The following is a 15016-nucleotide window of genomic DNA, read 5'->3' on the forward strand; positions in this document are numbered from 1 at the left end:
TGTCTATTTTATTGTTTTTTTGTAGCCTGTCAGAATCGTAAACAATTTCAGTAAAGCAGAACCCCACGCAGCATATAGAAACATTTTTGTTCTTAGTGATTTGAATAATTTTGATTTTGTTACATTAAAATAGCACACAATTACCTTTCTGCTCATTCATCCATTTAGACATGAATCTCAGCAAATATTTTGAATTTAGAACTAGGTGAATGCTTCCTGCCTCACTGTTCATCATGAGGCCCCTTATGATATCATCATAACCAGAAGGCATTCACCTAGCTGATTTCATTAACACAGTCTCATTTTCTTCTGTTTTGGAGTTTTGCACTTAGACTCTTGACTGTTAAAACCTTTTAAACTAGCAAATTGTGTAAATGGAACACAAAGTGCATACAAATAGCGTGTATACAAGCTTCATAGGTAAAACATTCACCTGTCACAATTAGACATCATTGGTTTCAATAAAAGGATGCTTTTCTCATTGCATAACGTCTTACTGTTTGCAGACACGGTGACTGGAATGTCAGTGTTGAGCTTTAATAACATGCCAGTGATTGTGTCATTAAGCAGCAAAGCATTTAGAAGGGTTTAATCTCCGTTTACTTAACAGCACAACTGCAAACATGTAAATGGCATGTGTCCTCCTGACGGCAGTTCTGGCATCAAGGTGGTTTTCTTCTGATTTGCAGTTGAGTAAAATTCTGATTTGACTTGAAATAGTTGACATTTCAGCTTGTAAAAGGAAGTGAGAAAGCAAAGGACTCAATCAAGACGTGATCATTTTTCTGGCAGAGCAAAAATGTCACAGTTCTTTGGTATTTTCAAAACTCGTGTTTGGAGTTGCATGAATTTGGTTATTTGTTTAATAATAGGTATAGTCTTCCAGTTCTGTCACTGTAATGTTTGCATGAGGAGTACTTTATAGACACAGACTGTAAACTGTGGATTTGCTGCTCTGATGTTTCTTTCCTTGTAAGCTGCAGCTTGTCCCCTTACTCGCACAGATGGAAGTGGCCCTGGAGATGAAGCTTTAGTGCTTCTGCTGTGCTGCAGCTTTTTCATCCAGGTGTGGTGGTGATTTGAGGAGAAAGCCTACAAAGCATTAATATGCCGTATGACTTTATCTTTGTTAACATCTGTCTTCTTACCTACTTATTTTAACCCTTTTCCAACACGCCCTTGTTCCGCCATCACCCCCCTGGCAGCCCACTCAAGAATCCAGCCCATGTCTGGGGGACAAGGTGGTGAGCAGCAGTGCATCCCAGCCTGGGGGGTGTGTGATAGTGCAGGCAGGGGCCAGAAACCGCCTCCCAAAAACCCTGTGGTGGTGACAATGTAATTAATTGGTTGGGGTCTGCTAATAGAAAAGAACTTCTGATTGGTGTTACTTTGAAAGGGATCTTATGTTTGAAATCACTGTGGGACAAATCAGCTAATGCAACAGGACAGGAAGGTACCTGCTGGTTTAGGATCCATTTCTAACTCTTTGCATGATTTCTAATTTTTCTGGGCTTAGTTTCCAGTTCCTTCTCTAGCTTTCTGTTGCAGTGACCAGCTTTCTAAAGTACTGTTTGGAACAACGGCAGTCAGAGCAGTTAAGCTACTAGGAAACCAACCTAAAGAAGAATTGAACTCAGGATGTATGAAGAAATCCAACTGACATGTACACTGTCACCATCCTCTCAGATCCCTGTTGCAATGGATTCTTTTTCTCCTTCCTGTGATCACTTAGGTAAAAACTGCAAAAAAGGAAATAATTGCTGTGTTGTGCTAAAATATCCTTGTATAATCTAAGTGGCATAGGAAAAAAATGAATTGTTTGTACAGGAATAACTTTATTTAAAATCTCTTTATTAAAAGGGATCAGAAATAAATAAGGGAACCTCAGGGCACTGGATCATTCACTTGAGATTCATCAAACAGCTGACCCTTCTCTGAAGTTTTTAATCATCACCGCAGAAGCAAAACCAAGTGTCGTTCCATCCTGCTGTGGATCCTGGGTAGCAGTGTTGTTCTTTCACATTCTTCAGAACACATACCAGTTACCTGAAGTTTTTAATAACAAATCTCACTTGGAGTGTGAACTGAAGCAGATGTGTGAATATAGAGGTCACGATGTTTCTTTGCTCTGCAGCTTTTTTTTCTCTGGACGTAATTTACCTTTCTACACAGAACAAAAACTAGCATATTGGGAAAGTTCAAGAACAATCCTTTCAGCTCAGCCTTGTGAACAGCTGCCAGAGATCTGAGGAGGTACGCTGTGGTATTGAGGTGGGATGGAGCAGCTGGAGCTGGCAGAGTAGCTGGAGGCGTTGCTGCTGAATTCCTCTATCAGTAAGCACCAGTGCCAGATTTTGTCTCAAGATCTCAGAGCTGGTCTGAAAAGACATTGTTTTGTACCATGTTTTTATAAATACAGATGACTCTGTAGGAAACTAAGTGATGGAGAGTAAGGTCTTCAGTTAGAAATTTACTGGTAAAACAAGTTTAATGGGAAACAGCACATTTGCTAGGACTGAAATATTTTGATTGGAAGTTTTCCAACTTGGTGAGTTCTTTCCAAATTGAGGTCCCCTGGCTCCTGGAGCATTTCTTGTCTGTCATCTTGGGAGCTGAAGCCTCTCATGTCTGCCCAGAGACACCAAGGCTAGAGGGCTTGAAACTCTAGCCTATGCTGTTAGGCTAGCACTTCCAAAATCCTGGGAGTTGATCTCCACTTTGATTTCCATGCCTGGAAGTGCTAGGAGGCTTGGCCAGAGGCAGGCCTGTTGAGGAGCTGTGACTTTGGGCAGGCTTCCCTGAGCAGATCTCAGTGACAGGGCTGCGCTGAGTCCTGGGTGCTCTCACTGCTGCTGTGCCGAGCTGCTGCTGTCAGAGACAGTGCCACTGATCAGCTTGGACTCGGGAACTTTGGGATCTGTGTTTTGGAAGTGTTTCGGTATTTCTGAAGTGGCCTTTCTGGGAATTTCCAGTTTGTGGGCATTTTCAGAGGAGTTTCTTTCCTGCCTGATTTGGAGCAATGCCACCAGTTCAGATAAAACCACATTGCCTGCAAACTGGAGGCTTGGCTCGCCAGGCAGCTCTACTACTTGTGCCCCATCTGCTCTGGTGTTGAGATGAATCAGATTCTGCTGCCCTAACAGCAGTGATTCTGCAATCCTATGGCCTGTGAGGCTATAACTTGGCCATCACCAAGGCTAATCGTATTTCACTGCTATTTCCTTCCATAAAAAGATTTCAGCTCTTGAGAAAAGTTGAGAGCAGGATGTGAAGCTTCAACTATGGCCAGATTTCGGGAAAGAATAAGGTGACCTTTGTGTTCACTGAACATTTATACCAGTAAATGTCTTTGTCTTTAGGGCCTTTGCTGGTAGTCGATGTTCATGTTTTAACTTCAAAACATCTAATACAACTTTCCATGGCCTCTGACTAAAGAATAGCCTTCAGCAGACAATTCAATTCTATTCTTTGGGGGAAGAAGGGGACTTACAGCAAATTTTGTGCAGAAGTGACATTTTATGTATGTGTGCAGTAGATCCTGAAATATAAAACCAAACAGGATACAACCTTGATTTATAGCTCTTGTAAATAACACTCAGTGACAGGTTTGTGTATTATGTATATTTTCATTGCATAAGCACTTATATAACTGTGATGATAGAAATTTGCATAAAAATTGAAGAGACCATACTGCAATGAGTGTAGCATAATAGCATTTCCAGCAAATGGAAGTAGCAGATGAACCTACCATGTTAAGTATATGAAGGCCACAGTGAATTTTAACAAATGTTTATGGGAAGCTCTTCTGTTGTCAGTGACAGCAGCACAGACATCTGATGGGAAAAAAAAAAATATACATTTGAAAGTTTTTCTGCTTGCCTTGTAGCTAGTGAAAATGGAGGTGCTGCAGCTTCCTTTGTTAGAGGAAAATAATATGGAGGCTGTAAATTAAATGGGAGTATGCCTAGATGCAGAGATAGGAGAAAACCTCTTGGAAGATGCTGTGTACTTGAACTTCCTGTTGTCTATGGCACCTTTTAGGACAGACTGTATTGCATCTTCTGCACAGTATGCACAGGGGCCTATCAGTGAGAGATTCTCTACTTCTTGCTCTAAACTGTAGGCTCACATGTGCCTCAGCTGAGAGATTTTGTTGAATTCTAAATGTTGCTGGGCTGAGTAAGAATATGTCTGATTACTGTAGTCTTACCGGAGATCATGACAAGAGTGTGTTCATGCATGAAATTTATTGCATGCAGGTTCATTAAGGCACTGATCCATGGTTCCTTTCCTCCAGAATCTTTGCAAACTCTTGTATTTTGAAATGAATACTTAATTAACATAGCATTTTTTTTCCTGTTCTGCTCTATGCTTATTTGCTTGTTCCCAGTGGATGTATGAAAGAAAGTCAGCATTGCTGATGGAATTCTGCATAATGGATGATCTCCATAGCAAAAGCTACAAGTAGTTAAACCCAACTTGAAATACCTGTGATCACTTTTTACACCCTTTCATATTTAAAATTTATTGAATTACAGGATAAAAATTCTTGACTGTGATGCTAATTTGTCCAGGAAGGATCTCCCAAGGAAAAGAATGCACATGAACTTCTCGCTTCAATCTGTTAGCCCAGACTGAGCAGAACAATGGGGACATGCAATGAGGAGCAGCTTAGAGCATGGCTGGGCACTGCTGAGACTTGCCCTGTTATAACCTCATCAGGTCTACTTGGGATTTCAGTTAATAAGGTAAGATTGCTTTCGGTGTGATGTGCTCTAAATGTTACTTTCTATCACAGTGTGGTGTTATCTAGAGGAGAACTTGGATGTGAATTTGTAACTGCATAGGTTTCTTGAGTCACATGACTCAAATCAGGGCTCAGGTTGCCTTAAGCTGTCTCCTGAATGCCTCCTCAAGCTCCTCTTGAGCTCTCTTGAGTGCTCTTTTGACTCATTTTGAAATGAATTGATGGGAATGTCTGAGAGACAAACCCGATCTTTCATCAGAAGAGCCTGACGTGGCTGGTGTTCCAGCATTGCTCTGCCTCCGCAGCTCTGGTTTCCTGAGACTGTCTTCATGGTGTGCCTTCAAGTTTTGCAGTTTCTCAACTCAATAATTTCAGCCGGTCCATCTATTTTCAGATACTTCTATTGAGTGCCTAACACCACTTTTTCAGTGTTTGAAAGCAGATAAAAACAATATTACCTGCAATAATTTACAAGAACGCTGCAAGGAAAGTGCGCAGTGTGGAGGAAATATATCTGAAGAAGAGAGGTAATGACCATAAGATTTTCACAGATCATGGAGCAAATACGGAAAATAATGTTCATGAGCATTGAAGAGCAGTTGATTTCTATGTTCAGACTTGGGGAGGCTGACATTTTGTTTACAAGTTGCAGAATCCTTGAATACAGTGAGAAGTTCTCAAACCTTGCTGCAAATACTCTGCCTCTTAAAGGCAGACAATAATCCTCGGTGTAAACTGGTAATGAAAGCATTAATTCCACTTCGATTTGTTTAACTGAAAATAGAAAATACATCACGGGAGTCTTATTAAAATAATCAAGAGAAGCATATATTTTTGTTGACAGAAGGCATGTGGTTTTTATTCCTCTGGAGCCTCATGTTGCTCATACTGCTGCTTTGTCTTATTGCCATCACTGATTTGCTCTGTGTGGGTGGAAATGTCAGACTCTGTGTTCGTTCCATAAGAGCGAATTCACTTGTCGTGTTCACTTGGGTTTACTTTCGTGCTGTCTGTAGAGAATGTTCTCTTTTAGGATCTTGCTAGCAACTTTAAGCGTGCATAGTTTTCCATAAAGCACCCTGCTTTTACTTATTGCTGGGAGTTGTGTCTCCCTGTGAAGCTGGCATTTGGCAAAGAGGTATTTTCAAATTGAAATCGAACGTATGACCTGAAGTAATTAAAGGGATGGTTCAGCCTCACAGAGAAAAAATAAGTGGCAGTTGAGGATATCATGCAAGGGACAGCTTTGAGGGATATGGTATCTCCCTGCACACCTCCCTCTGCTTCTTTGCCAACATTCTCACTTGGTGCCACCAAAAGACACTGCCTGAAATCTGCTCCTATTCTGAAAAGTCGTAAGGTAGAAACTGCATCTGCTCACTTATCACAAGTCTTCCTGCTGGGATTCTCCTAGTGATAACCTGGCTCTAACTGCCAGTGCTAGAGTGCTGGCAGATTGATCTGCATTCTTGGGGTTATACAGAGTATCCCCAGCAGAACTGAATTCTGTTTAGTTATCAGATTTGCAGCTACATGGAAAGTATTTAGCAGTGGAAGAAATGCAATGGCGGTATGGGATTCACCTCATTGCTGCTTAGCTATGTTACGCAGAAGAGTACTCAGGTATAACCAACTGGAGGTAATACATTAAATTCTGCAAGCATATCACTGCATCCATGGGAGTAGACAAGCTAAACAAGCAGGTGCCTTACTGGCAATTTCATTTTTCATGGTGCAACCACAATTCCCATGGGTTTGCACAAGTGATTCTGGAGATACGAAGTGACTGTTTTTGCAAAAGTTGTTGCTTAAGACATTTTTAAGTAAGAGGATCTATCTACTTGTTGCTAGGACAGTATTTGGACAGTAGAACATTCATTACTGATGTTGACATGCATAAAAATAGTTTGGTTTTCAGGTCATAGTGCACATTTTCACGCTATGAAAGGCATCGTTTTGCTTTTCAACAAAGCACTCTCATACCCCTTTGTAATTGCCAGATAAAGATAGAAAACCACCGTGCCGTTTCTGTGTAGTTACAATGCAATTGTTTCCTTTGCATTTTTTTAGTAGTATTTCCCAATCCCTCAATTGAAAACAGCTCTTTTGCTGAGAGAGGAGACAGAGTAGTTCAAATATATGCATTCAGTAGAAGGTAACTGCAGAGTCTATGACTCTTTGGATAGTCAAATCACTTCATGTGGTGTAATCTGTAATGTAATGAATGTTAGGAAAAGAGCTGTTGTTTTTTGTTTGTTTGTTTTTTATCTGTCATATGGGAAAAGGCTGAGAGTGTTGGGAGGATCAGCTCTTCCAGTTGAAGTGGGCACTCCGCAGATGTTTCCGCTAGCCTGAGGGATGGGATGCATGAATGATATGGGGTGCTCTGATAGGAGCCTATTCCAGTGCACCTGCAGAGCTCTTTAAGGGTTGGTGTAGAATCTGGAGTGCTGATAATGTCTAGGACAAGACTGGGCTCCTGTCATCATCTGCTTTTTGTGCTTTTAGATTTTCTTACAACCTCCACGTGTTGAAGGCCCTAAAGATCATCCTGAGCCAAATGGCAACATGACATTCATATCTGCACAGAGCATGAGCAAAGGGCTTTTCAGGGTTTATAACATGTTGGTTCTGACAAGGTGCTGGCACAGGTTGCCCAGGGAGGTGTTGAAGTCACTGCCCTGTAGGCGTTCAAGAGCCGTGCATGTGTGGCACAGTGGGCAGTATTGGTGGGGATGGGTTGGGGCTGGATGAGATGGTCTTGGTGGACTTTTCCAATGATTTATTGTTTCTATGATATATTTTCACAGATCCCATCCCTGATGAGTAATGACGGGGTGATTTCTGGTATCAGTGCAATCATAAGTTATTGATTAAATTGGTACAATCTAATAATCCTTATTAGTGAGTGGGTTTGAGTTGCCTCTTCAGACTCACAGAGCATAATCCATGGAGAATCATGATTGGATCCATAGACGGACTGTTGGACTGGATGACCTCTTCCAGCCTTACTGATTCTATGACTGTACGACAGACTCTAAGATCCCACATTTTCCTGCCTCTTTGGGATGCGCACTGCCGCCTTTATATGTACGTATCTTTTCTTGGCGGGTCTGCAGGAGGTGTAATCTCTAATCTCAGTGAAAACCTTGTTGGGTCTCGAGTTGACCCCAAAGGCCACCTCGCAGCCCCCGGCTCCCCCTGGTGCCTGCAGGGGGCGCCGGGGCGCGCGGCCGTGCGCGGCGGGAACGCCAGGGGGTGCCCGAGGCCGCGCGGGGGCGCGCTCGCGGCAGGCGGCGGCGGCGGCGGGAGGAGGGAGGTGGGAGCAGCCGCCCGCGCCCGCCCTCAGTCGCGCTTGCGGAGCCGCAGCCGCGCGCAGCGCTGTCCCTTCAGCACCGCCGGCACGCGGCGGCCGCCCGCTCCCCTTCGCATTCATTTCGTTGCGGCGAGTGAAAATTAAGAGGAACCTTCCCGCCCCCGCGCCGAGCCGCCGCCAGTGACCGCGTGGTTTGCAGTAAGTAGGGGCTGGGGGAGGCGGGAGGGGCGACCCCTGGGGCTGCGGGAAATCGGGGAGCGTGTGGGAGCACGGAATGCACATGGGTGCGGGTGCACAGCGGGAGGGGGGCATCGGTCAGAGGGATGGGGTAGGATTTGGGGCGGTCGGTGCTGCTTGAGGGATGGTGTTGGCAATGGCGGGGCATTGGGAGCGGCCGTGTTGCACAGAGATGTGTCTGTGGGGCGGCTGCGTGAGGTGCTGCAAAATCCATGGGTGAGGTCAGCCTCGGTGGGGCATGTCGTGTGCCTGCAAAGCCAGGAAAGCAATATGCCAAGGCAGAGCGAGCTGGGCAAGGCAGAAATCCTCTTCCCGCTGCCCCTCTGACGTTGATCGTCTCAATGGCTTTAGGTCTGGAAAGAAAGGTCCAAGCATGGTGAAGCTGGGGAGTAATTTGAACGACAAGAACAGCAAACCACCATCCAGTGAAGATGGGTTTCAGACAGTTCCTTTGATCACACCTTTGGAAGTAAATCATCTGCAGTTCCCGGCTCCGGAAAAGGTAAAGCAGAACCCAACAGCACTCCTGCATGGCCATACACACAGACACTGGGTTTACTGCCCCATGGGTTCCACTGCCCTGTGTCCATCAGTGGTCTCTGATGAGAAAGGCTGTGGCATAGTATCTATACAGTAAATAAGAGGGTGTCTTTCATGCCGTGTTTATCTGCTTTAAAGTGGCAAATGAACACACAGCTGTCCCCTACTCCTTCCCTCCTCAGAAAATATCCAAATATTCCTTCATATGTATAAGTGGATAAGGCTTAGTGTGTTTCTATTATGAACACTGGAGAAATTGAGGAGCAGTTTACAGTGCGTAACTGTTATCAGTAAGATTAATTGCCTGCACTGAGAGTAATGTGATGACTCTTTCAAAATAAGAAGCTATTTTAATTATCCCACTCAAGCTTTGTTTTCTTCTCTGTAGCTGTGCAAAGCTCTTTTGGGCATCTGTGATGCTGCTTTTTACCCATGAATTCCCCCATCCATAGGGTGGTGATGGAGCTATCCCACGTTTGGTATCCCCAACTGGTCCCACCTGCCAGGGAACAGCTTTCTCCCCTGCCCACTCCACATTCTCAGCGCTGAATGCAGCACTAAAATGTCCAGAAAGGTGCCCCAGTGATTGGCTGAGGTTTGGAGGCTGGGGTTTCTTAGGTGCAATGCATATGCTGGGAAGTCTTTTGTCAATATTGATGCAGCGCTGGTGCATATCAATACAACCTGGTGAGGACGTGATGAGATCATAAAAATCTGTATGCCCCAGCAGTGCTTATAAAAACAAAGCCTGTCTGCAGTGTAGTTCCCAGATACCACAGAGATGGAGCCAACTCACTCGAAAGTACATGACAGAATGATTAGATCTCACAGGATAATGGAATAATAGTAAAATTAACACTGATTATTATTGAATATACATCATCTTTTTACTGTAGCACACAATGAAATTTCTCTAAATACATTAGGAGAACATGATGATGATGTGATAAAACTGTCTTGATAGACAAACTTAGTTTATTTTATGATGGAACTGAGTCAAATGCCTTGACATCCTGGGAACCAGAGGCAAACCAGAGAAAGGAGTTAACTTCATTCCCCATGGGCCTCATGGCAACTAGGAGAAATTTTACTGCATTCAGGAGAGTTGTGCTCCCATGAATTGTTGTGAATGAGAGGATAAACTGGCCTTTGTCTATGACTCTCATCATAACAATTAGGCAAAATAACTTAGGCAAAGCAATATGGTTTATGACAAATGTCTGGGAAGGTTAGAGGAAAGTATTGGTGTGTAACAGTAACTCATCTGATGCTGGTACAAGTGGCTTATTGATATCACACACACTGTTGCATGATGTGAAATATAATGGCTAGTGTATCAGGCGAGACATGGACAACCTAACAAAAATCCTTTCAAGCTAATAAAGTGGTAATGACTGTTCTCACGACCATCACATTCCAATTGCCTGTTGGTGCTCAAATATTGGAGCGTATTGGTCTGGTGTGGTTCCATGCTGATTTTCCTGTTCCAACATGCCTACATCGATAATTCACATGTTGTTAGGTTACATTACCTTCATTGGCATACATTAGTGTCAATGCATCTACTGACATCTGTATTTTTCTTTGCTGGGAGAGTGGGATGTATCTCCAGGAGAGCTAAGCATGATTCAGAAATCATTAGAGTCAATGGTATTGATTCCTGCAGGCTGTGGTTCAGCTCTTGTGTGCAGTAGACCCAGAGTTGACAGTAACTGAAGATCTGTTACCAAAAGGAGAGATTGTTTGTGATAAAAGCAAAATAATTCACTGCCTGTTTCCTTTGCACTTTGTAGAACAGATTCTGTGAGAGTGAGTTCACCCTGGGGCAAAGGGTTCACATAAAGACTTGAGAATAAGGAGTGGGGCCTTAGGTGAAAAGCTTGGCTGAAGGTTAAGTGGTGGGGGAAACTTAAGCTTTGTACTTGGAAAAGCAAAGCTGCTACTGAATTCAGTAAGACTGTGAGCCCGAGGTAGAGCAAACATGGATTTCAAGTCTTTCAGAATGAATTTTTGTTTGGACTTGCCCTGCAGTCAGTAGGCAGATTTAATTATAAAAAAAAAAAAAAAAAAAAAAAAAAGAATAGAAAAAAAAAAAAGAAAAAGCCAACACGATACAGAAATCAATTTGACATTTTTCTGTGTGTTTGCCAAACCTGCCAGCAGTTGATTTTAACTTGTGAGACAGGCAGCACAAACCAGGGTGCTTCCTGTGCCTCTTGCATGGAATGTTGCAGAAATCACTGGAGGTAAAAGCGGTTTGGTGCTGGGATCTGTGTGTATGAACTCAGACGGGTTTTACTGTCGTTTTCCTAAATGCAAATCCACTGCTGCTCGCTTTTATCCACCAGGAGGCAATGCTCCTGGCCTCCAAGCTTCTTTCAAGGAACATCTCCTGTGCCACTGCAACAAAGGGCTGTACCCCCTGACATTTTCCTGTAGCTGAAATCTAGAGGGGGAAAAATACCCAAGTACCTGCTTTGCATTCCCTTTTCTGGGCTTATCTTGGCCGTTAGAGGATACCTTCATTTATGATGCTGCAAGCTCTCAACCCAGATTTGCCTGTTTTGTTTTGCAATTTAGGGTGCATCAAAACCAGAACAAGGAGGTTTGGCAGTAGCTTGGGTCTGTGTGTTTGCTCTAGCTCCAGTCTAGTGAAGTGAGGAAGGCTCTGATCCAAGATACATTGGGTCTGTGCTGGGCAGCCCACTGCTATTACTGTGTGCAGTAACACCTTCGCTTTGTGTGTGTATGGTGCACAGCAAAGATTTTCAAGCACTGTTAATACGTAGACCGCTGCTTTTTTTCCAGCTCAGTCTTAGACACATGCATGCATGTCAAAGAAAAACAAACCTGTGGTTTTTCAGCATACTAATCTGTGTATCTCCTGAAAAGCAACCCACAAAGCCCATGGCATCTACAGACTGAAAATCATTCTTCTGGGCTTTAGATATCTGAATTTTTCCTTGCTTTGAGAATATTTTTGTAAGTGGAGTTGGCCTCTGTAGTTGTTTCACTGTAGCTTGACCTCTTTCCAAATGATTTTTTTGTGTCTGTTTCTACTTTCAGAGAAAGGATACAGAGAAAGGCCATCAAAGTGAGACTTGCTCATGTGATGTAATTCCTGAAACCCATCTCTTTTCAGACAGTTCTTGATTAGAATAAATCACGTGGTGTAGGGGAGAAATACTTAAAGCTATGCATTAACTTACTGGCTGTCCTTTTGGGCACGCTTCCTTAACTAGTTTGTGTTCTGATGTGCTGTGAGCTTGGCAGCTCCCCCTGATTCCCACCTTGATGCTGTTGGTGTTGATGCACCAAGCAAGGATGTCTCCTGCAAAGGCTCACATTCTTCCTTCTGCAGCATCAACATTCTGTCTGCAGCTGTATGGCTGAAAGGGGAAAAATATCCCCAGGATGGTAATTTTTCCCCCTAGGGTGCTAAGCCTCGTATGCATTTATATTTATTAACTATCACCAAGCTTTTCTCTTGCTCCTCCCTACTCTTGCTGGTGAGCATTTGCAGAAGGCAGGGACAGACACTCTTGAATCATTTTTGCTGGAATAATAGCTGTCACTGGTGTCAAGCCTTTGACCTAGCTTTTTGTGTTTCCGAATGTAATTTCTTTTGTATTCAAAAAAGCAAAACAAAGAAGTCTTTTTCTTTTAGGAGCAGAGGGCAGAAGGGTTGCTGTTCACTTGTTTTCCTAGGCGTAGGCAAAATGCTTTGGCTGTAATTGTGATGTGTCCCTACAATGATAATCCTAACTGATCTGCGGCTTTTCGCAGCCCACACTGCTTCACTGAAATCTTAAATGAGACCAACAACCGGGGACTTCTTGGTCACAGCGGCTTCAGTGGTAATCCTGCAGGAAATGCCTCTGTTCTGGCAGTAAAAATCCTAATTTTACATAATACCGAAGTTCATGAAAGCTATTGTCAGGGCTGAAAAAAACATCCAGCGTGTCTTTTGTGGGGAAGGCTGCAGAAGGCTTATCATGTGGTCCATTGTTCTTCATTCTGAATGCATCTGGAGGCTTGAGAAATCATTTTTCTGGTGACAAATTCCTGCCATCAGCACAAGAAAGAAACAAAATTGATGGAACTGCTCTCTTCAAATGTGCTTCCCACCCTATGGTCCATCGCTTATCCTCTGTGGCTGCAGCCCATGCTGTGCTTTTATATGGTGTAATCAAGAATTCCTGAAAATCAGGAGGGTCCCTTGAGCTCGTAGCCTGTCCCTATTGGCTTAGCAGAAAATAATGTTTTGTCCTGGCCATCTGAGCAGGCATAATTAATAGTAGGCTTAATAGTAGGCTCCTGTGCCCTAGGGAATACATGCAGCTCTGTCCTGAAGCCCTGATGTCTGCTTGCCTTCTGCAGAGCCCTCAGAGCAGCTAGGGCAACGTGGGGCTGGTTTGAGGTGCTGCTGCTCATTGTATGGGCAGAGCTCAGCACTCCCTGCCGCTGGCTGGGGGCTCTGGGTGTTGGGTTCCTGCTCGCCCTGCTGGAGAGCTTTGGAGTTCAGTGGGAGGGAGCAACCGGTAAAAGAAGTGATGGGGCAGGGTTAGTGATGGGGGCATTTGAAAGAAGGAAGAGTAAAAGGAAGGAGGAGGGAACAAAGGGAAAGAAAGCGTGAAAAAAATTTTTATATCCTTTATTGCAAATCTGAAGGAATGGGCGGGCTGTCCTGCCTCATTTTTCCCTTCCTGCATCTGGGGAATGATGTCTAATCTCCACAAATACCAAGCCTGAGCCTTCCTCCCCGCTGACATTTGTCCCCCTTCTGCACTGTGCAAATCCATTTGTCCTCTAAATGTGTGTTTGGATGTAAACACCGCCTCTGCTCATTAAGCTATAATAAATATTTGCAGCAACGCTCAGCGCTGGCAGTGCTGTGTTTCTGGGGTAACCTTTCTGATTTCATCTGCTCAGCTTGGGCAGCCCTTATTGGCGCTTCGTGCTCTTCTTCTCTGGACGTGCTGCATTTGGCTGCCCTCCCCTAACACACCAACCACCTCTGGTTTCTGTGTCCACTCCGGGCAACACTGTGCTGCAATCGCAGTGTGCTCAAAGCCTGCGCAGGCACTGGCAGCATGCAGCTACCTTGCTTGCATACAGATAACGTGTTGCTGCTGCAGCTCTGGAGGATGGAGGCTGTGGATTTGTGTAGCCCATGCAGAAATGTCTCTCCTTAACAGCACTGCTGTCGGTTGGTGTCTGAATTAGGCAAGTTAAGGCCAGCTCATGCCTGTTTATGTGAGCTCCTTTGCTTCTTTTAAACCCCGTTATGTCTGCACTGCACTTCTCAGAGCTGTGTTCTGCAGAAGCAGCAGAAATGGGCACAGGAAAAATGTGTTGGGGTATGGGTGTTTGGTTAAGCCTGTTGCAATCCATTCTTTATTCTAAAGATGCAGTGCCTTTGCTGGAGGTGTAAGTTATTTCAGCAAGGCTGTCTGTTGAACCCAACTGACCAGTTGCTTACTGGTGTACAGAGTAAGACTGGGAAGGATTCTTGACTGGTGTGTAAATCTGTGGTGTTTAAATGAAATCAATGGAGCTCTGCTAATTTATCCTGGACAATTTTATTGTCACTACTGCAGAGCGATTGGTTCTTTTGTCTGCTCTGCTGCACCCTTCCTCATCTGAACCTATAGAAATCAATTTTTGTCGCCCCTTCACAGCCTCCCATGGGTTTCTGCTGGTTGTAGTAACCTTGGGATTTGTAGGAAGACTTAACTGAATAATTTCCAATCACCTCTTTGTTTATGAGCTGTGCTTTTTCCTTCTCAGCTGCTTTCAGCTCCCAGTGCAGCCTCTGCATTCTGTGTTGCCATTCATTGGTGATGCCAGGGCTGATTACATTTGCTGTCTTTGTCCTTTTGTGATGTCCCTTATGCCTGGAATATCCTCCTGGCACTGATTCAAGAAAATGCTTTTTTCCTACCATCCTCTGTGAAGATCATTTTTAGTACAACACTCATTAGATGAGTTGATATAGAGAAATGCAAAAAGCAGCCTTTTCCCATGGAATGTGCCTTTCTTTATTGACTATGGAGGCTGTGGATTTAATCATTGGACATCCTTTTCCTTTTTTCCTTTATCTCCTTTTTTTCCTTTTGCTGAATGGTATTTCAGGCATTTTGTGCATTCAGATAGAATGTAGGGTGTCATGGGGA

General features: G+C 43.9%; 1 protein-coding gene across 1 annotated transcript in view; it reads left to right on the forward strand.

The window, feature by feature from the left end:
* The first annotated feature begins 8052 nt into the window (after positions 1–8052).
* The window catches only part of NSG2 (neuronal vesicle trafficking associated 2), a 35631-nt gene continuing 28667 nt past the window's right edge, over positions 8053–15016 (forward strand). The window contains exons 1-2 of the mRNA XM_048960840.1: positions 8053–8261; positions 8652–8802. Coding sequence (XP_048816797.1) covers positions 8674–8802 — 129 coding nt within the window. The 5' untranslated portion in view covers positions 8053–8261; positions 8652–8673. The remainder of the gene's footprint in view (positions 8262–8651; positions 8803–15016) is intronic.

This window comes from Lagopus muta, chromosome 14 (assembly GCF_023343835.1).
Source record: "Lagopus muta isolate bLagMut1 chromosome 14, bLagMut1 primary, whole genome shotgun sequence".
NCBI lineage: Eukaryota > Metazoa > Chordata > Aves > Galliformes > Phasianidae > Lagopus > Lagopus muta.